Source organism: Ptiloglossa arizonensis, chromosome 8 (assembly GCF_051014685.1).
Source record: "Ptiloglossa arizonensis isolate GNS036 chromosome 8, iyPtiAriz1_principal, whole genome shotgun sequence".
NCBI classification, from domain to species: Eukaryota; Metazoa; Arthropoda; class Insecta; order Hymenoptera; family Colletidae; genus Ptiloglossa; species Ptiloglossa arizonensis.
Genome location: NC_135055.1, coordinates 10,878,176 through 10,901,297, shown reverse-complemented (window position 1 = coordinate 10,901,297; position 23,122 = coordinate 10,878,176). Strand labels below are relative to the sequence as shown.

Sequence of the window (23,122 nt, the reverse complement as noted above, 5' to 3'; positions counted from 1 at the left end):
GTTCCAATGCTTCTGTTTCAAAGCTGAAATCCTACAGAAAATCTTTATAACTCGTTGCTGAACAGCCCACACGTTCCAATCTACCATTCATCAAACATGCAGTACGCCAGGTTTTATGGCAACGCAGCGGCGCGCCGTACTGCCACCCAAAACGACTACACTGTAAGACAAATTGTACAACATTCTCACATAGTCTACAGTTATCGTTTGAACAGTTGTATCAATCATAATTGTATAACTTATTGTACAGGAGCTTCTTACGTCTATGTCTCATACAACATATAAAAGACATCAGCGAGCCATAAAATACGAACAAAAATTTTATCGCTATCTTTAATAGTTCCGGAGGAAACACTTTTATCAATTGATATCAGAGATTTTTGCAGAATGTCATACTAATTTCCAACATCGCGAAACATCTGAACTATGAATTAATAAACAAGAATGGTATTTTTCACTATAATTTCCCCATAGTTTTGCAAAACGCTAACCAATACTACAAATTACATAAATTTCCTTTATTAACTTTATTTGATAACGTTAATTAGTGAAAAATTGTTTATGACGGCAAATACTTAAATAATGATATTCAGGTGTTCAAATATTCGAATAATTATATTCGAATTCTCAAATATTCAAAATTTATTCTTAATGTAGAAATACCTGAAAAATATTCGAGTATTAAATTTTTCCTTATAGTCCCAGTTTTGCTTTTTACGCGTAAAATAAAGTGCTCCCGGTTTCAAAACCAGTAATATTTATACGTGAGTCCTTTTGAAAATGATTATTTGACGTAAAAACTAGTGTTTACATATTTTCCTTCAGACGTGGACAGAATAGCACTCAGGTTTCTTTCACATTGTATTTGACAGCGTTCAATAAACTGCGCTCGATAACGACGTCGTCCATGCCGGTCCATTAAAATCAACCCTTTTCAGAAATGTTAAGTATATTTTGCAACAGAATGTCGCGGTAATATAAACGCACTCTACGGTGTACAAAAATACCTCGTTTATAGCATTCATACTTAAAAGTACTTAAAATTTTTGCTAAAATTTATCTCATTGACTTTTATGTTCGAATAGCTTCAAGGAAAATTGTTTTTGAATATGAATATTTAAGTATAATACTGAAACCAAGTCTTGGCTCAGATGTTTCTATAGACTTTCCATAAATTTCAACAATAATATTATCAACTTAGCGAACCAAGTATCTCTTAAAATTACAGTATGCAATTTAAATGGAATATCAGAAACATTTTGCTCTCTGTTGTACAGTTCCATAATGGATTAATTTTATTTTGAATTAAATAAAGCATGAAAGAAGTCGATTTTTGAACTAATAAAAATATTACTGAATAATATTAAGCGCCATAATTTATCGAAATTGCAAGCAGTTATTTAATCAGTGAGGGGAATATAATTACAGACATGTATAATAATTTGTTCCTTTTTAATTGAAAAATATTACTATTAATGTTTTATAACATATAATTATTATATGTTTACTGTAACATATTTTTAAAATGTAATTAAATAAATTTTGACACTACATTACAGACGAAAATAATAGTACGAAGGTTAACAAAAGTACCTGTAATTTTTTAACAGGTCTCCTAACGAGGAACAACTCCATCGACTGTCACGAATACAAAACCAGCAGCAACCTTCAAAAGAAGCAAGTTTTCGACGCAGTAGCTGCCGCTAGTATCGTTAAGAACTGTTCTGGTGTGGACACTTCGAAGTCACAAGTGATCACTCTGGCAACATTCACAAAATTTTTGGAATTACGACAGCAAGAGAAATTAACCGATGAAGAAATCAAGTTACTCGTTAAGGTAGGAAAGATTTTACAAGAATATATACTTTCCTTTTTAAAATAAACTAAAGCGAAATAAAAATGTTATATTTTTTTATTATATTTTTATGAAAGTATTGTCAATGAATTGACAACATTTTTCTGATTTAAATGAGCCCAAACATCGCAACATTGACAGTCTAATATAATGAAAATGAAATCATGTTTGAACTCATTTTCATCGAAAAATTCGTATCAGCCCATTCACAATACTGTCGTAAAGATACAGTAACAAACAGACAAATTTTTATTTTTATTACCGAATACTTTTCGATTCGTGGACCTAATAAAAGGCTACATAAGTACTACATAAACAAACATAGTTGTAGGGATGATTTCGTTAGTTGAAGCTGGTGTAAAAATTGTCAATTAAAAGTTACGAAATATTAGCAACAAGATACGTACGATATGTGCATCTGCACACAGGCATAGCAACTGAAATGGTTGGGTTAGGTCAGATTAGGTTAGGTCTGACCAATATCTGTTCTGCACACTAATGTCAGGAGTGAGTAGTGAATACCAGAACTTCGCAGGACCTCTCAGGATGTGCGTTACGAAACAATCGCTACTAAACTCGAACTGTTGTTCATAATTTCTGTGTCACACTGTGTCATCGTGTCTGCAAATCACTTACAATAAATTCGAAAGTGACTTCCATTAAAAATATCGATACATTGGTCATAACCATAGAACAAGCTCCATTTGCTCCAAATCCTTCACACCACTTAACGAACAAGATCGTCAAGAGTTCTCATCGAATACATATTAATGACTCTGAACATTCTCCACTTGGACATAAAAGTTACTTCGTCTTATTTTTCATGTCGAAAAACAATTTTTTTCAAAGAGAAAAATATCACGTTTCGAAGGTTCCAAGGCTAATGATGTATTGTTCTTTGTTTCTTCTAATATATTAAAAGAAGTATCTTTAACGAAAACAAATGGTTTCTATAGAAGCATTTTGTCGTAAGCAAGTACCATACAATGTGTCACAGTCCTCTTATCAAAAGGCATCCTTGTTCTCCCCAGATCCTTCGTGAAAAAGGCTCCCTGTTCTTTAGCAGTACGACGTCGGGTCGTCTGCCAATTTTCCTTACTTTTTTTAAACAGTGTCATCTGGCACCCGATGACCACGCGACTGCAAGTCGATAGGAAACGCTTGGCACCCGTCCAAAAGGATGCATGGTTTATATCAAGGCCCTATTCAGCCCTTGACCCAGCCATAAATCTGTAGAACGCGAAGTAGCCTTCGAGCTATCTGTCTTCGAAACATCCTCGACACACGTTTGCGTTAATATGTAAAATAAATCTTTTCAAGATGAGCTTTCGGTTTCGTGGAAGTCTATTTTAAACATTCGTCGGATACGTGCGCGATTTGCGATTTGGCTAATGCGTCTGACCATTACTCATTATTTCTACTTGTGTTGGGGTACGTAAATACTAACGATCGTACGGTATTACCTGTTTTAATTGGTTCCAACTAATAGTTGGAAGATAGTAAGATCCTCGAAAGATGGATAGTGCCATATTCAATATTTACAAAACCCAAGACAGGTAGAAATAATGAGTAATGGTCAGACGTGGTCTCCAAGTTCTATATTCTGTACCATTAGGGTATGTTCTGAGAAAAAGATGACATTCGGCTTTATTCGTTCGTTGAGTAAAACAAGTTTTCTCGGAATTTAGAGTTTGAAGTGGAAATTTACTCGACGACGATGCTTTTAAATAATAACCGTTACAGCATCGTTATCGATACAAGAAACACAGTGTTTCGCAATGAAAAGAAAGCTGATTATCCACCAGTGATGAATTTACACTTTTCTCAATTGATTAGAAAACAGATCCGTTCAACTCGTTTGCTTAAATTACGTTTCACGAGGATCTTGCGAAATGATAAAACATTTGGTGTATTCAGTAGCAGATGTTGGCGATGAGTTATTATAAAGGAATTATACCATTGTATTGCAATACGCGTACAAAGATATAGTGGGTAGCACAATCAACTACGACGATTTGGTCTGATTCCAGCGACACGAACCGGACCCAGCACTGCGTACACAATGGTGTTTGTCTTTCGAGGGCTTTGCAAGGTACATGATGGACAAGGACAATTATGCTTTCCCAAACGAGTATGCGACACCGTCCGAGACTGAAATGCAACAGCCACTGTCCCAGTATTACATCGCCAGCTCGCATAACACCTATTTAACCGGCCATCAACTGAAAGGAGAATCCTCGGTGCAACTTTATTCCCAAGTAAATAAAATTATGAAACGCTACAATGTGACAAGTAATTTAATACTTCAACATTTCTCACACATTGATACAGCTACGATACTTTTCCAAATACTTTCTATTCATTTTTACGAACAACTGAGATGTTTAAATAGGTAAAGTGTGTTTTATTCTTAAGAAACGCTTCAATGAATTAACGTTAGAGATTCGTTGAAAAAGTACCGGAACAATGTTTGAGAATCTTTGAACGTTTGAGATATTACATATTTGTTACTACGTAATGACTGTTAGAATTGGTAACTTCTCTTAAGAATGTAAACCTGGTAAGTATGTGTAATATGAAGATTTTTTTCTCAACTTCAAAAGAAGGATAAAAATATTTGTACAAATATTCATGATATTGTATAATTAGAATTAAATTAATAATAGAACTCGTCGCTGTATAAATTTAATACTTTTCGTACAAAGAATTTGCACGAAAGGTTTCTGCCGATATTTACAATTGTGAAAAGTATTGTAAATGGCACATTATTTTGCAAGAAAAAATAGAAAAATTTCATATTTCTTTCCCCCGATTGAAAACTCATTTTCACAGAAAATATTCACATCGTGTATTTTCCGATGCAAAATTTTTTACAAAATTTTGACATTTCTGCCTCCAATATGCGTCATAGGATATTTTGCATGACAATAAGTTCGTTTTCTAGGTATTGCAAACAGGATGTAGATGTGTGGAGCTCGATTGTTGGGATGGCGATGACGGGTCTCCTGTCATTTACCATGGACACACCTTCACTACGAAGATACCATTTCGTTCAGTCGTAGAAGCGATTGATAGAAGTGCTTTCGTCAGTTCTCCATACCCTGTGATTCTCTCCATTGAGAATCATTGTTCCCAGAGTCAACAAGCACGAATGGCTCAAATCTTTCAAGTACGTTCTTGTTGATTAGGCGTGTTAAATATTTCATCGCATGCATTTCCTTGTAGAAGCTATTTCAGATTATTTTTATATTACTTTGGTGTCAATCGCACAATGTATTTATCTTGCTATTAAATTGGAGATAAATTTATAAACAAAAAATTCTCTTCAATCGTAAACAAACAATTTATCTATTGATTTCAATGATATAATATCAGATTGCTCTTCTATGGCCAAAAAGAACGCGAACGAAAAATCAAGATTAATCATTTTTTAAAAATCACAATTCTCGATTCCCGATAAAAACTATTACCGTGACATTTTATGAACGAGAAAAGGAAAACGCTTCGCAATCCAGACGATATTTCACTCTTTTGTAAAAATATTATTCCAAACGTATACGTATGTCGAAATGATAGCCATTTGAATTGAAAGAATTACTTCTCCACATATTGCAAAGAGTAAAATTAGTATCTTTTATTTTAATAGCAATCTCCACTTCGAGTTGTCAATTTTCTTTGTTATCAATAGATGAGAACACTCATTTGTACAATTTTGAACAAATTTCATATTTCCCTCAATTCTATCGTCATGCAATTCAAACATTTATACTTCGTATCATTGATAAAGATTTTAGATTTCATGCGATACGTAAGTAAACTTCTATTAAAGCAAAGAGATATTCGGATAAAAATTTTCCAATTAAAGTTTATTTTTAGCTTCGTTAAAATACTTTAAAAGTTGGGTTCATAATTTGAATACTTGCGCAATTTTTAGGGAACATCTGTTACAAATATTCATATTAATCGAATAATTAACCATTTGAGTATCGAACAACGTTAATACACTATATCGTATATCGAATAAATAAATGATTCGACACAATTTTGTTCCGCCATTCTAATAGATACTTCTAGGAAAAATAGAGGTACTGGTTTAAAAGTAAAAAAAAAATGTAAAAACACTGAGCTCGGGGAAAATTTGATAAAATTGGCTTGACAGTCGATTCGATAAAGCGTCGAATAACGAGACAAGAAAAATAAATCGCGAGTCTCTTGTCAATTTTCGACGTAAAACAGGAGGAACACGATTGTGGTGCTTGGCACTTTTCGCACGGATCCTCGCGATCGCCTTTGGCACTCAAACTGTTAAGAAAGAGATTAAGCTGCTAGCAGTTACTCCATTGTTATAAAACCCCAGCAGTCCCGCCGAAGGCGTGGGCTTCCAACGCCTTACTATCTTTTCCTCAACAATGATTGACGTATCATAAACCAACAGCGCTGCACTTGGAATTGGTAACCACTACAGACACGCAACCCTTCGGGTTAGACTTTCTTCAATTCCAGAGTTGCAATTGGAAAAAATTCGTTTCGATATTTTTCTGCATTAATTCGTTAATTAAGTCACATCTTTCTTGCCGCGATTCTATACTCACGTTAAGTTGTAAATACGGTAGGGCAGACACTGTTGGAAAATAAACTTCGACGCGATCTAAGAGATGCTAGCAGAGGAACATCGTTGAACTGTCAGACGTCGATTGCGATGAAACTTTGCACAAACGTTCATTGTCTTACGTTCAACCTAAGACCTATGTCGTACTCCGTTGCTACTCGACGACTTTAAAGTCGACACTTAAAGGAGAAACCACTCCTTGGATCAAAGTTCCCATTTTATCGTTGCCTGTGTAAATGTTAGATTACGAAAGATATTGGAAGATGTTTCGAATAAAAATTGTACCGTTTTTGTAGACTTGTAAGAAATCTACGCATTTAATTTCGAACATTTTTTAACGGAAAAATGGAAGAATATCTTCGAAGAAAGATATTTTCGATTTCGAATTTTGTTTTGTTAATTTACAGTCCTTTGGAAATAGTACAACTTTTATGATTTTAGACTAGAACTACCGACAGATTTCGGAACATTAAGGTATATCTCGAACGAAAAGAATTGACGAGAAAATAGAGGAATTTATCAAATTGATCGCACGTGTAGAATAGAAAAGCCATAATGTTTTTAGAAAACCTACTATGAAACTTAAAGTAAATTTCATTTCGAAAGCAGTTTCAACCAGTCATTTTGACTGGTTGGTAAATCTAGTGTTAAATTTGGAAAGTAACAGCAACAAGGTACGGTACAATTCTTAACTTGGACTAATGAAAACTTGTGGAAAGTTTCATCAAAACGAGCGTTTGACAGTTGACGACATTCCCTTGTAAGGTACAATCTAAAGCTGAGCTTATTCACGGTAGATTTTTAGTAGAGGTTTATCCGCAGGCTTGATCGATCGTTTCCCTCGTGAAAAAGACCAGTGTGAAAGACGGTCGACTAAACTGTTGGTTAGACCTCCAAAATAAATCTCTACGTGTGTGAACTGCATACGGATCCATCATCAAGATATATCACCCAATTAACAATCTCCGATTTTGACGAAACTTGGTACACGTGCAAAACATAAAAAAATATAACACACGTATTTATTTTATAAACCGATATTTACAATCGAAGAAAATTTATTTCGAATATAAAATATTCAAAGAGTAGAAATTGTCCACGAAATTATCGATGGAATACCTTATTTGGTTAAACTGTTCGAAAATGAATGCAAATAAATTGTGGCTGATTCGTATGCTACGAGCGACAGTATCGCGAGCATCGTGCACCAAACAAGTTTATTCAAGTAACATAGGTAGAATAAATATTTATTTGTTACGTAAACGATGATACTAACTTCCGTGCTTGCGCGTGAATGCGTATATATAGATACATATGTATATAGAATCTCTACAGTGTTTGCGCGATATATGTGTGATAATGTGTTTGCCTGTGTATTATATTGTATATACTGTAAACAGTTGATATGGTAGACACGAGTATTTTGATCATTTATGTGGTATTTGTTCTGTGTACGACAAGTGTGTATGTGTTTATTATATTTTTGTATACGTGTGCTATGCATTGCGTTTGTGTGACGTCTGTTACATGTATGTTAAATATACAAGTAAAAATACTTCATACGCCACGAAAGTACTAATACTATATACGTACTACACAGATATTAAACGTATCGTGCAAACCATAAAAATACACATATAAAATACCATACCCTGTAAAGAACATAACATAAAAAATATACACAACACGCGTCCTTTATTTTAAAGAACAGTCATTTTATTGCCATGTCCTTTACATTTATCTTTTATCCTTCATCTTTTTATTTTATCGATAAAAACTCATCGTTTCACCACGTGCGATAATTTCTATCGATTTAAATGGACCAAAGCTAATGTCAATCAGAGAAAACAATGAAGAGTTTTTACCAATAAATGCTAAAAAAATAATTTTCGATTAAAAAAGAAATACAGAAAGCCATAATGTTAATATGTATTTAAAAATTCATAATAACAAGTTAATCTCAAAATGATCTTCTCACGTATTAAAAAACTGGTAATATCGCGTAAATCCCCCTCAAAAATCACGAAAGGTACGTTCCACCTTTTTCTTTTTAATTAGTCGTCCACGAGGTATTTAGCTTAAATAAAACACCTTGTATAATTTTATACAAGTTCGTTCTTAATTCTAGAAGATCAAAGGAAAATATTTTCTCAATTATATTTTAAATTATTCGAATAACGACCCTGTCTGAGTAACAAGGACGTTAAATGATGCATCTGTGACAAATTTCTTGCATTATGAGTAAACAGTTACGAGAGAATCGAGAAACAGGTATTCAGATAAAGTTGTATTGATCCTGTTTCAGTCGGTATTTGGAGAGAAACTCGTGACAAAATTCCTCTTTGAGACCGATTTTGGTGACGATCCTCAGCTGCCATCGCCAGTGCAACTGCGTTATCGAATATTGATCAAAAACAAGAAACTGGTGATGGATCCCACCGGTCCTCTGGCACACGCTCCCTTGGGTCACCGTGGAAAAATGCTTATATCCGATCGTGCATCATCTATGAAACAGATGCGTACCGACATAAGCACTGCTTCCGTCATTGACTATTTCGGCGAGGACGATGACGACGAGGAAGACGATGACGAGGACGATAATATCGATGGTAATCCTTACATTTTTTTCTACCAGAACGTTCATTGTATTTCGTTCTTCCTAAGAGTTAATCAACTTCGCTATTCCAGTTTCGTAAAAATCTGAAATTGTGAAAGTAGAACGTTTCAAACATTATTTTCACAAACTCTTCGTTGAAACATAATTTCCTTCTAATAAAATGAATGGAATGCTTAAAGAAATGAAAAGTTTTCTTTATTATGTATTAATTTTAAATACATTCTTAAAATTTATTTGTAATATACCTCTACTGAAATTATTGTTTTCAATTGTAAGAATTTTTACTCGAAGGTAAAAAAATCCTGATTTTGGCATTTGTTGTACACGGTCTTTTTAATCAGCCTCTGCAGTGATTATCTGCTATTATTGCATAAAATTCAACTTTTTGTCATTAATGAAAATTTGTCCTAAACATTAATTTTATTTTTAACGTTTCCGCAGTAATATTAAAATTGCTCAATTGTCAAATAAAATTTCTAAAAAGGACTCGTTTTAAATGGTATATTTTTTGAAGCTATTACACATATGTTTAAGTAATTCCTTCCTCTTGAACCTAGTGTATTGTAAGGAGAACGGAAGAACAGTTTAGGATTAAAGGAAGTATGGTGTCGCGAGTAAGTGAAATGTAGACTTTGCCGAGTAATTTGTGCACGGTCGCGAACCTTACAACGGCTGATTAAAACGTCTGATCCAATACCATTCGCAATTCCTACCACGACTAATTTTTCTTTGTCCCTACAATACAGCGATCACCTATCCGAAGGAGTTCAAACTTTAAGCAAGCGGTATTTCATACCACTATGTAAAATAATATTTCCCCAACTGGTCGTAAATAAGAACAACGACCGTACTAAATTATAATAGTATTAAAAAGAATATTAAATTCGGAATATAAACTTTAACATGACTTATTGGAATACAGATTCCATAAATTTGTGCACTTACTTAAGTAATCAATTAAGTACTTAGTTACAAGAAATTTTATAAGCTCTTTATAATTACTTCGTCAAGTTTGAAATCCTTGTTATTGATATAAGTCCGACCCTAATCTTGTCGCAATTCAATCCTAATCTCATATCGCCTTCATAAACACCAAATTAAGAAAGATACAATATAAAGTAAAAACTTTAATCAATATCCACCTCAAACTTGGAGAACATTAAAGTCGTTGTTCTTAATCGTTTTCAAGCCATAGCTTAACCTAAATACCTGGACTAAAAGATGTCTCGTTATTTCATCGCTTCTAATTGCTTCTTATCGTTCAATTCGTTGCCAGTAAACTTCTACGTATGTACTTCGGAAACGTTAGAAATTAATTTTTCTACCCTCTAATAAAATTATACACATAAGTGTATTTACAATTGCAACAAATACAAATATGTAATTATTACGTTTCAATGCAATTATATTAGATGACTTATTAACTTCGATCTAAAATATCACAACTTTTAATATCAAGAGTTAAAGACATCTATGATTTAAATCTTCTTTCCTTTTCATTATTTTTTCTATTTTTCAAAATAAATCATATGTTTAATTACATCGATGCACATCGTACCTTTTATTGACTAAAATTAATTTTCATATTAATACCAACTTCAAACGTTTCAACTTAAGTTTCCACCTCCGACCTTTATTTTAAATCACTATGAAGATTACGAATGAAATATGCACAGTCGAAATCCTGAAACGTAATTTTATTTAATCTGAACTCACTGGTTCTACTGGTCAAATAAAAAAACACTATTTTGCTATTTTAATAGTTTGTTTTTAACTTATTCTATACAGAGTAGTAACAAAGAAAAAGATACAAGACTTCGAGGACTTATAACCCTTATAGAAAAAAAAAACAAAAAATGTCTAACCAATATACTTTGAATGAACCAATTCCTGTTCGAAGAGACTTGGGATATCGAATGTTCTTAAATAAGAAAATTTACCATCGAAAGGAATAATTATAGGATCTATATTGATTAGATATTTTTATTTTAGCGTTACAAATTGGTTACACGATGCGGAGCTTGCAAACGAATTTGAATCAATTTGGATGTGAGAAGTTTTGCAATCATTTAATTAACGTCGAAACTAATACAAAACTTTGGTCTTCCAGATAATTCGATTTCCAGTTACGAAAGATACTTGGGTGGAATGCACGTACCGCACGGTCGATTAAAATCGGATTCTGCGGTCGAGGAGAAGTCACAAAAACAAAGCAGTCAAATTGCTAAGGAGTTATCGGACTTGGTGATTTACTTGCAAGCGATTAAATTCCGTGGATTAAACACGACACCGGGAACCACCGCAACTGGAAAAGCGCGTCATCAACCACACACAGGGCCCGTTCAGAGGCATAGTATCGCTGGAATAGGAAGCACTACCATAGCATGTGCTTCAGGATCACCACAGTCCCTCTCAACGTCAGCTTCGCTTGCAAGCGGTGGCAGCAATATTGACAATCTCTTTAGGTTTGTGTTATAAGATAATGCTAGAAAATATAAGTGTATAATGTAAGTATACATCAGGTTTACAGAGCAGACGTTTCATTTAAACCTGAACCCGAACGATTGAAAGTTCGTTTATAGTTTTGGAACTTTTATTTCTAAAAATTCTGATTATAGAGTGAGTGAAGGTTCCCTTTTGAATTTTTAAAGAATGAATCTACAGGTTAGAATACGAAGAGGTGTTGAATATTTTGTTTGATGATAATAAGGGAAAGTGAAGATCAGTCTCGAATTAAATAGAATGTGGTCCGTGTCGAGTAATTTTTACTTAATCGTACTTTTATGTACCGCGCGCCAAGCGTTTGACAACTATATGTTTCATTAAGTCTCGAGTTGCTATAAAATTACAATGTGTTGTTAATATTGAGATATTTAAAGCTTCAAATATGCTATCAACGTAAAGAGTAAAGTATTATCTATTAAATATGTTTCATTGTATATCAGAAATGAATTCTCTTCGTTTTTGAAGAACTAAATATACAGTAAAACATAATGCTCAAATTTTAATTTCAAAAAATATTCTTCAAGATAACCCTGCTTGTTTTTATTACCGAAACAATACTTTTATAAAATCGTATATCTACGCTAAATATTACCCTATCTAAAAAAAACCTGTTCAACTTTCACGTCCAAGGCAAGAGCTGCTTAATAAACCTAATTAACAAATTCTACTACTCAGAAGACGAAATCTCTTAGTTTCATTATAATTACAACTTTCAGTTCATTCGAAGTTTGATGATAATTATTTAAAATAATTGTTAGAAAATTTATTTATATTATTTACTCTCGAACTCGAACAATATTTAAAATGTATCTTAGAATTCTTCAAAGACTGAGATTTTTTAATGATCCCTGAATTTTCGTAATTTATTTTGAAACGTTTAGTATGCCTCAACATTATAGAATACGACATAAAGTTTAGATGCAATTGGATGAATGCAAATTGGGGATGTTGATATTCGAGACACCAGGGTAGACGAAAATTTCCCGAGTAAGCTATCCGATACACCCAGACACACAAGACCCTCAGTGTTGCCTCGTGACATTTAATACAACACGAGTAGTCCAGGTAAAGTCGAGTATGAGCACTATCGAGATATTTTAAATAGTTATATAATTTACCATTTTTATAACGTGCAATATATTTAAGTAATTAAGTATTTTTATTCCGACATTTTTATTTTAGTACAACGATACCGATAAATGAACAGATTTATATTTTGTACGCGACTTACTTATTTTACACAATTTATTGTATCGATTAATTTTGTTTTCTAGAACGAGCAGAAAGAAAACAAGATGGATTAATAGATATTAATGAGAATATATATTCAAAGTACAAATATAAAAACAAGTAAAATATGTGCATAAAGATAATGATGTTTGGGCTTAATAATTAATTGTTTACAATTGTTGTATCTCACAAATGTTATTGATGTATCAATTACTAGTATTACTATATCAAACTAAAGATGTTTAAACACCCTTGATATAAAAACGATTTACTTTTTCAAGTAAAATAATAACATTTCTTTGATCGAAGAGGTATTAAATAAGACTAATATTAATATTAAACAATGAATATCAGACTTAATATCAGAAATTGTATAAAATACGAACATTTGAATATTTAAAATTATACTTACGCAAAATGCCACTCGTTTAATGCTTGCGTTAGACTCGTACAATATTATCATAAAATAAATAATAAAGGGAACCTTGAACAAAATTTTAAAGATACGTTTCATTTCAATTCGTAGCGAAGTATTCGAAAACTATTTTTAAACTATGTATTAATGTATAAAGCGTTACGTAAAATTCAAATTGATTAAAATTACAAGTAAATTTTGTAAAATTTTCAGGGCCAATCGTGGAGTACCTGCTTGCTTTCAATGCTCCTCGTTAAACGAAAGTACTGCCAAGAAGATCTGCAGGAAACAGCCTCTAGGCGTTGTTGCGCACGCCGAGACTCAGTTAATTCGAACATACCCAGCGGGAATGCGTATTGACTCCACAAACTTCAATCCAGTAATTTTCTGGGCCTTTGGCATACAAATGGTAGCGCTGAACTACCAAACCGACGACGCAGGATTGAATCTAAACGCTGCCATGTTCGAGCAAAGTGGACAGTGTGGATATGTCAGGAAACCTTCGGTAATGTGGGACAAGGGCCACATGATGTACAGGTATCCACGAGGATATTTTTATACTTAAGTAGAAAGTTTTCTAATTTCCTCCTAAATTATTTATGAACGTGATTTATCATTTTCTCTATAATTTCAACAGATCCTTTCGAAACGTAAAACTTACTCGATTACCTCCCAAAGCGTTCAATATAAAAGCTTCAATTTTAATTGCCTGCAATTTATTTTAAACGTTCAAGATAACGTGTTAATGCTTGTGACGTAAATATTTTTCATTTGTGCAATTACGATTAAACTCCAATCGTAGTAAATCGTTCTTTCCCGTGTTCGTGTTCAGTGTTATCTGTATTTGAAAAGGTAAAATATGAATACAAATGTGTCGTACAAAAATCTGGAACTGATTTCTAGACGTTTCAATCCTTGGGACAAGGAATTCGATGGACTGCATTCAGCGCATTTGACTCTCTCGATAGTCTCTGGCCAGTATGTTTCTCCAACGAATTTCGTCGCCAGCACTTACGTCGAGGTTGAACTGGTCGGCATACCGATTGACTGTGCCAAGCATAAAACGAAAATGATACAGAACAATGCCCTGAACCCAATTTGGAACGAGAAATTCTGCTTCCAAGTGATGTTCAAAGATCTCGTTTTCCTACGCTTTGGTATCGTTGAGGCAAGCTCCCACCATTTAATTGCCCAAAGAGTGATACCGTTAAAATGCTTGAGACCCGGTTACAGACACGTACGTTTACGTTCCTGTAAAAACAAACCACTGGCCCTGTCCACCCTTTTCATTTATTCTCGTTTGGAGGAAGAGAGCCTCGACTACAATACTTGCTGCCGTGACCACAAAGAATCATCGAAACGTCTCTTGGTAGGAAAGGAACCGGAGAAGCTGACCACCGTGGACCCTGGACTGGGCGGGGTGCCATTAAAAAGAAAAATGTTCTTCTTGATAGTTTATCACGTGATACCCGATGAACCGTACGCTATATTGAAAGTCACCCAAGATAGCACGACTCAAGAGGTGATGCTACAAGCGCTTAAAAAGGCTGAAATATCCCCGAATCGGGTCGACGAATATATACTTGTCGAAGAAGTTTCACGAGGTTGGGAGAAAAGAGATCGAGAAGAGCTACCGACTCAACGTGTGTTGGATCCAATGGAGCATCCTTTGCAGGCACAGGCTTCGTGGAAAGGGCGGGGACGTTTCCTATTGAAAAGAGTGGGCGACGATCCTAGCAGCAGGGCCTGGTTAGCTTCCATCCGAAGTACGGCTGGTCACTCGAGGCTAGACTCGGACAGGGACACATCCATATGGGACGAAGCTGACACTTTCCTAGTTTGCATTTATAACGTTTCACCGGATATACCGTACGCGATACTCCGTGTCCCTGTGAGCAGCTCCGCCCAAGACGTTCTGGCCGAGGCATTGGTGAAAGCTAGGAGAATGGAAGATCCCATGAAGTTCGCTCTGGTCGAGGAACTGGTATGGGGAGGCACCGACGCCGTTGGAAGTGGCAATCGTCAGCTGAGAGTCCTGCGCGACGATGAAAACGTATACAGCACCCAAGCCTTCTGGAAAACGCTCGGGAGATTCATTCTGCGAGAACGGGAGCAAGCAATACCTAGGCGACATCTTCTACCGGCCACCTTGGACAGACTCAGTAAGGGTTTTTCTGTAGGGAGATCGGTTTCCTTGCCAGGTTCCAGCAAGGAAAAAGTGCCTGTTTCAGAAGCGCTTTCCGATCCAACTTCCAGAGGCCTCAGGCATCGTCTGTTAATGCCTGGCCGCAGGAGGGAGGTCCACTCCGACGGCGAAGACAGCCGCGAGTCCGACATTCTGAACGTGGCCCTTCACTTGAAGAAAGTATCGTTAAGAAAGCTAAGGGTGTGGAAGTCATAGTGGCAGTCACGGGCGACATCGATATCATCGATCTTCGCCGCTCGGAGAAACGAATCGTAAGTTACGATAGATACCATTGCATTTGAGGTGTCGAGAATCTAATGTAGCCGACACTTGGGGGGGGGGGAGAAGGGGGAGCGCGAGCGCTCGAGGTATCTCGATGATCGTTCGCGTCACTCTGGAAATGTTGACTATGACGCAACCAAAGAAAATAATAGAAAACAAACGCCTAATTATATGCGACACTACTCGAATACGCGCAGATTCGAGTCTTCGCATCATCGCTTGGAAACAAACCGGTATTAATAAATAGTATGATTGGTTGAGACGGAGTTTGATTGGACGCAATGTCGTGTAATAGGTATTCGGATTTGGAGAGATTCAACGGTGCAAAACGAGCCAAATTATGTTCATCCTGTTGAGTGGTATTCAAGTGAACATTTTCCAATTATTTTCGTCTACCGTTGTCGTTATAATTTTGAAACCGTTGAATTGAAATTAACGGTTGTATACATATCCGCATGCAATCTTAGATGCTTCGTTACACGCGACAAGCGAGTTTTACAACAGTATCTTTCACACTCTCGAAAATTTTACGATCGTCACACTTTTCTAGTCATATTACTATTGTATAACAACGTACAAATTACGATCTTCAAGGGAATGAGTTACTCGCAGAACACACGAGGTCACCGAATTTCTCGCTTCCCGAAGACCTTCCAAAGAATACGCAGAAATATTTTTTAATCGCGAAACTTTAGTTCGATCGATCGGTTCATTTGGTTGTAGATTAACGCAAACCTGTTTTCCATATTTTTGTATACACGTGTACATATTTTTAATCTAAACTATATATTTTAATACATGTATATATTTATATTTAACGGATACATTGTATTAAAAAGATCCTGTGCGTAATACCATAGGAGAGCTTCGGTAAATCCATCAACGGTCGAAGGAATTTCACGGCAAGGATCAACAGAAACTAGTCAATTCGTTTTAATTTGAAAATGAAGCCAAACATCAAACTGCAATATCGATACAACTTACACCGGGACCTGATTCTTTTTTATAAACATTTACTTAACCCTCGAGTTATTAACGCTTGCACTTTGAGTACCTGACTTGTCTGTAAAAGTTCTCCTTTATTCACGATAACGTTCAAATAGTATCTTTATAAATGCGTACGTAACCACCGTGCAATCTATACCCTAATCGATAAATATTTATTCTTTGGAGACACACTTAGTTTAGGAGTAGTTGAAAATGAAAGACGAAAAATTTGTCCGAATTACCCGTTTCTTCAAAATCAGAGTTGGAAGGTATCTTTTTACACGTAACGATCATTTCTGGCCCGCTTATATTTCTGTTACTTGTAATTGACAAAAGACTTCGCTCGACGACAATAACGTGTATCTTTTTCTATAAGATGTACAATGCTAGTAGCTAATTTTGAATCTACTAGTCAATTTCTCATCCTTCATGAAATTTCAATTTTCTAATATTTCTTTTTGTACAAATTTTCCTTCGATACAAAATAAACTGCACGATCTTGATTTCTTCTCCACGTGTTAGACATTAATAAGATTCTCTTTTCTCTGCTCTCTGTTCTCTCTTTTCTATTTTCTCCTCTTTCTCTCTTTCTCTCTTCTCTCTTTTCTATTCTCTATTCTCTGTTTTTTGTTTTTTGTTCTCTGTTCTTTGTTCTCTCTTCTCTCTACTCTCTTTTCTCTTCTCTCTTCTCTCTGCTCTCTTTTCTCTGCTCTCTTTTCTCTTCTCTCTTCTCTCTTTTCTCTTTTCTCTTTTCTCTTTTCTCTGTTCTCTTTTCTCTTTTCTCTTTTCTCTTTTCTCTTTTCTCTTTTCTCTTTTCTCTTTTCTCTTTTCTCTTTTCTCTTTTCTCTTTTCTCTTTTCTCTTTTCTCTGCTCTCTCTTCTCTTCTCTCTTCTCTCTTCTCTCTTCTCTCTTCTCTCTTCTCTCTTCTCTCTTCTCTCTTCTCATCGTCTCTCTCTAATAAAACCTACTCTTTTCAGGTATAATTTATTTTCGGTTTCCTTCTATCAATACTTTCTCGTGACGCGTCTGTTTAATGAAATCGTTGCTATTAAATATTGATTATCCATCGATGTTATCGACATCTTCGTTCTCGTGTGAAATGAAAGGTAGAAATACTATAGTAACGGCACGTCTAGTCAAGCTCTATCATCGATGTATGTTTAGAGATACGCTCCGAGCTTATAGATGGGAATCGTCCCTAATTAAACGACTGCATTCTAATTAAGAGGGTTCCCATCGTAGGACAAAATTCTCGAAATCGTGACGGAGTGAGTTAACGTTACTTGTTACCGCGAGTCTTCAATGGAAATAAATAAAAAGTCAAGGAAAACAGTATTATTTGCATATACATACATATTCTCGACGATTGCGTGAATTTCGTTCGGCGCAACAATCGTACTATTTAATCCACGTGTGCGGTTCTCGTTCTTTCACCGAAATTGAGTAGCATTGCACACGGATCGCTTAAGAATTACGGTGTAATATCGGCGTCGATGATTAAGGAGCCCGCCCGAACCTATAGGTCCTTGGCTATTGGCCAATAACATAGTCGATTCCAGTTAACGCCAAAAAGAGAAACAGCATACAACATACACTTGTACGTTTGGAGATCGATTTATCACTGGTTTGTTAAGAGAATGCAGTGCGGGCAATATTTGTACATATTACATTAACTTTCCGTTATTATATCTACCCAAGCATACGATCAGATAACAAATTTTAACGCACGTGGAGTCTTGCTTACTTACAAGGGAGGAATGTGACGTTTGGAGCACCAGTTTGACTCAGATTGTCTATGTAGTTATGTAGTGCATAGTGCACACGAACGGGACATATTGAACACATAGGGCGCGCTGCTCAACAAAATTTCACGAACAAATCGTGTTTAATGTTACGTGTTTTCTATGCACCCGACATGCATCTACATTTAACAGTACGAATTTTTCTAAGTAAAGTTTTCTAATTTTTAATTCTTCTAAGAGTTGCTTCTTTCATTTGACCAATTAATTATGTTCGTATATTTTTAATATTTTCTGCTATTATTAGGCGTAATATGTGTACACATTTCCACTTGTATTAAATAAGCAGTTTGTACTGCGTGCATACATATACATGTATATGCATGTAATATAGACCAATTTTTAGACACAAATCATTGATTGAAATTTAGGTAACCCGAATTATACTTGCTTTGTGCGGTAGATGCATATATAACTTTACTTTTACATATTATTTGTTTTACTCGATACTTTCCTTCGTATTATACACAATTCTGGTGCAATAAATATATATTTTCTTATTATTCCTACTATTGTTTAACCAAATATTCATAAATAATGAAAAATTAGAAGAAATGTATATGTAGAATACTATAGGAGATTGTCAATAACTAAGGACATTTATTGAATAACGGTAAATCAAACTTTCAAAGTCTCGTGAAATTTGTTTGCAATTCACCCTATGCGTTCGATACATTATTATACAGGGTGTCCAGCGAAGTAACGTTCCGAATCAAAATTGTTACTCACACTACGAGTTCGTTTTCATGTGTTATTAATGTATGTCAAAATACATAAAATAAAATCTAAATATATTGTTCAAATTAGCAACCGTCCGCCTGCAAACATAATTCTATTCGTTGTTCCAATGGGCCTTACGATACCCAAAGTTTTATAATTACAAAATCTATATGGAAATACCGTATCGGCATATTCTATAATACATTTAAAAACATAAGAGGCATTCTATATAGTGGATGAAAGCGACGTAGTAAAAATTTAAATTGGAAAGATCCAACCTGTTCTTCAATTTTAACACGTTTTTACAGAATGGTATAATATAGGTACCTATTGTGATGCGTTGAACATTAATGTAGATACTTAATTATTTTAAAAATACAAGCAATTAGAGTTGAACACACCTTGGATTGTACAATGTGTATATTGATTCATCACCGAGATCATTGAAGTGCAAATGTAAAATCGAGTAATTATTTTGTGAACTTTATCATACCAGGGAAACCACCTTTTTAAAAATAACAAATAGCATACTCTTATACGATATTAAATAACAGCACCTGAAAAGTTACGCTCAAATGTCTACACTTAACGTTTCACATATTACAAGTGGAACCTGTTTTCCATCATACTGCAAAAGCACGTTAAAATCGATGAGAGATGGATTCGATTCTTCTTTGATTAGAGATGACGGAACATCATAGGTGATCTGCGTCAACGGTCAACACGTAACTCGGCGAAACTCGATAAGAAATGAAAATATTTCCACATAATTGCATATAACACTTTCGATTCAAAACGACCTGCCAGACATGCTGTAAATGTTCTCCGATTACCTAACGGGACAACCTGTGTATGATGTGCATCAACCATGTGACAAAATGTAGCCAAGTCGATAACTCAAACGTTGCGCACTTCCTTCATTAGGAGCCATATTTATTATATGTATATTGTTGATATTGAAGAGACGAAAAAAGTAAATCAATGTTACTTTTACAATCGTTGCCCATAACCCTGGACTGTTAAGCGAGGATACTTGTAGATTCTAAATACGAGACCAAGGAGCGTCGGGTCGTTCTTTCACTTTGAGATATAATTCCAATCGCTTGAAGGACAGTGCACCACTCGGTTTCGGTACTCTCGAAACCCTCCGCCTAATTTTCACAATATTATTCTACGTATAAGTGCAAATATTACCGTAAAAGATAATAGTAAATCTATCTACCGCGGGCCAGAGACGCCACGAACACGATATACCTTTCGTCTTCCATGCGCTAGACTCTAATGTATTTTATAGTTTCAACGAACCTTGACTGAGAATTTCGGGAATACTTGTAAACGATCTTCCGCTGAGTCGAGTACACTTTAATTCTAGAAGCGGCGAAGATCAATCTATCGAAGGTTCTATTTGTTTATTCGTCGTGTTTTAAAAGAGTAACCGTAAAAGAGGATGCAACTTGCGATTGTATTAACTTCGACCATTGGAAATTATTGAATACCGCAAAAGAAAGGAGTAGATAACGGGAAGAAATCTTACAATGAAGAATTTTCTGAGTACCATTTCCAGAATTAAGTGATACTGTGCTGACGTAGAAAAAAAAATAGTTTCTTTCGCGATCTTCGTGGCGTCACTGAGCACCCTAAATATATTTTTGGACACCACTTCCTTCGCGTATCTTCTTCCCATTTTTTCGAGCGTATGTACTGTTGGCACCGAAGAAGAATGCCACTTGGAGTCACCAAGCATTCTTCCCGAGCGCGTAGTATATGTAATGAAGTATCCCGAAACAGGTAATGAAATTAAAGTGTTGAACTGAAAACTAAACGATCCGTCGAACCGTTAACTTCGCAAGAATCAAATTTGCTCGAGAGCGGTACACGGTAATTGATGATTAGTAAAATAGGGTCCGTGATTGACTGACATTTTTAAATGTAATTAACTTTAAGTTTATAATTTTAAGTTTTTAGTTCGAGGCTATACCATGGTAAAGGTGTTTCTCTTTCTTTTGAACACTCGAACAACAATAAACGTGTTTCTGATGGTATCTGATGAAGTATCGATCCATGAAAAACCTATTTGTTTCAAATTTTTTACGCAAAAACGCTGTCTAATTGATTTTATGAAATGGGTGATTTACTTTCCGAGCAATTCTACAATTATACTATCTGTCTTATGATAAAAAGCGATTAAAACAACAATTAGCTACAGTTGATGTATCGTATAATTTCTTGAAAATTTCTTAAACGAATATTACTAAATAGAAATAATCAAAATGGAAGATAAAATTGCAAACTTAGTATATTATATAAATAACAAATATGGACTCGCTTTAACGAGTATTTATATAATATTTATTTATTTGACAATTCAACCTGTTCGTGTCATTTTTGTATTAATTTCAGTACTTGAATTTCATTACGAAGATAAAAAACATCGTAAATAACGTCTCATAGTAAGTAACGTAGCGTATAACAAAATCATGAAACATTATGTATATAGAGCAAACAATGGCTACTAATGACGATAATTAATTGTTATAATTAATTCCAATGCTCCTTGTGTCTCGGAGAAAACCCCCGCATCGAGGATATCATCGACTATAACGGACGTCTTTCGAAACTTAGAAAGCAGATGCAAACACTGCAGTAGTTCTCGAATCAAACTGCTATTTGTTATTAAACTTTTCAGAAGCATTCGCGTCGCTACACAGTTATGCGGAGAAAAAAAACATTAGGGTTATCGATGCTGACAAAGCGTACGAATTCCGATGTTCAACGAACTAATTTAAAATCGAATCCTTCGAATTGAGAACTTTACTTTTCGCTTGAAATTAGCATCGTTTTGGTTGCAACAAAATTCGTTTAAAATCATTCGCCTGTAATTTCGTTAAATCGATGATCGTACCGGCGCTTATGCTCGAAAGACCCTTCTTTACGGCTGATTCCGAAAGATTTGTTAAAGGATATTTATAAGATGAAAGCTACGTACATTGCACTCCACCAGAAAGAAACAACTACTTCTTAAAACTTTTGGGACCATTCTCCATTAAGTATATGTTCGAACGAGCTCACGAGGGCCACTTCAACGTAAACGATGCAGTATTAAGTTTCTTTTCGTCGATAAAAATGTAGGAACTTAAGGATAATCAAAGAGGACGAAGAGAAACGAGACCGAATGGCTTGAACTCGATATTCGACAAGATTTAAAAAGACACAATCGAGTTTCGTGAGTTGCTCGCTGCATACGGAAGCCTTTCAGTCGTTCTCCAGTTTCCGGTCCCCCGAAATTTCATTGTAGCCCGAATGTCGGATTACCGAAAAAATCTTTTGTACTAAATATAGTATTCAAAGATTGCATTACAGTTCGTCGAGAATGAGCGTGACCGACATAACTCTTCAACTATTGTACAATTTAATTATATACTGGAGTGAAAATTTGAAATATCAAAGTAACGATTATTCGAGCACGAAAATCTTTAATATCTTCACATTTTCGATTACACGAGTGATTATTTTCAGAGAGAAAATAATACACGCGTAATTTTAAACCTGGAAAGTAAATGTATAAAAAATTGTACAACTCGAAGTCTAGAAAATGAATTGAAAGAAAAATTATTATTACACAATATTATAAAGTTACATAGACTACACTTCATTGAAAGTATTGATAAACATTTAATATATTTACTACTAAAGTTTTAAAGTAATAGGTCTTTGCACATTTCGTATCCTTGCATACTTAATTATACATACTTTTGGCTCGGTGTAAACATACATATAGTCCTATTAGTTGAAAATATGGGACATCGATTTCTGTTTAGGATCCAATTTCCTAGTGTTAGGATCGATCAACCTCCTATAAATATTTCGAGAAATAAAAGCAACACTTGTTGCGCGTAATCGTTCTGTAAACAAATATAA

General features: G+C 34.9%; 1 protein-coding gene across 6 annotated transcripts in view; it reads left to right on the top strand.

The window, feature by feature from the left end:
• Positions 1 to 23,122, top strand: part of LOC143149887 (1-phosphatidylinositol 4,5-bisphosphate phosphodiesterase epsilon-1) — a 577,853-nt gene that overhangs the window by 162,564 nt on the left and 392,167 nt on the right. For 3 of the 6 annotated variants that reach the window (XM_076317680.1, XM_076317682.1, XM_076317679.1), the window contains exons 15-21: positions 1,611 to 1,837; positions 3,886 to 4,113; positions 4,800 to 5,024; positions 8,770 to 9,073; positions 11,192 to 11,546; positions 13,445 to 13,768; positions 14,135 to 15,719. In XM_076317680.1, coding sequence (XP_076173795.1) covers positions 1,611 to 1,837; positions 3,886 to 4,113; positions 4,800 to 5,024; positions 8,770 to 9,073; positions 11,192 to 11,546; positions 13,445 to 13,768; positions 14,135 to 15,632 — 3,161 coding nt within the window. In that variant the 3' untranslated portion in view covers positions 15,633 to 15,719. Of the gene's footprint in view, positions 1 to 1,610; positions 1,838 to 3,885; positions 4,114 to 4,799; positions 5,025 to 8,769; positions 9,074 to 11,191; positions 11,547 to 13,444; positions 13,769 to 14,134; positions 15,720 to 16,558; positions 17,352 to 23,122 lie in introns of those variants that run through there. The other 3 variants (XR_012992897.1, XM_076317681.1, XR_012992898.1) reach the window with 3 other exon arrangements.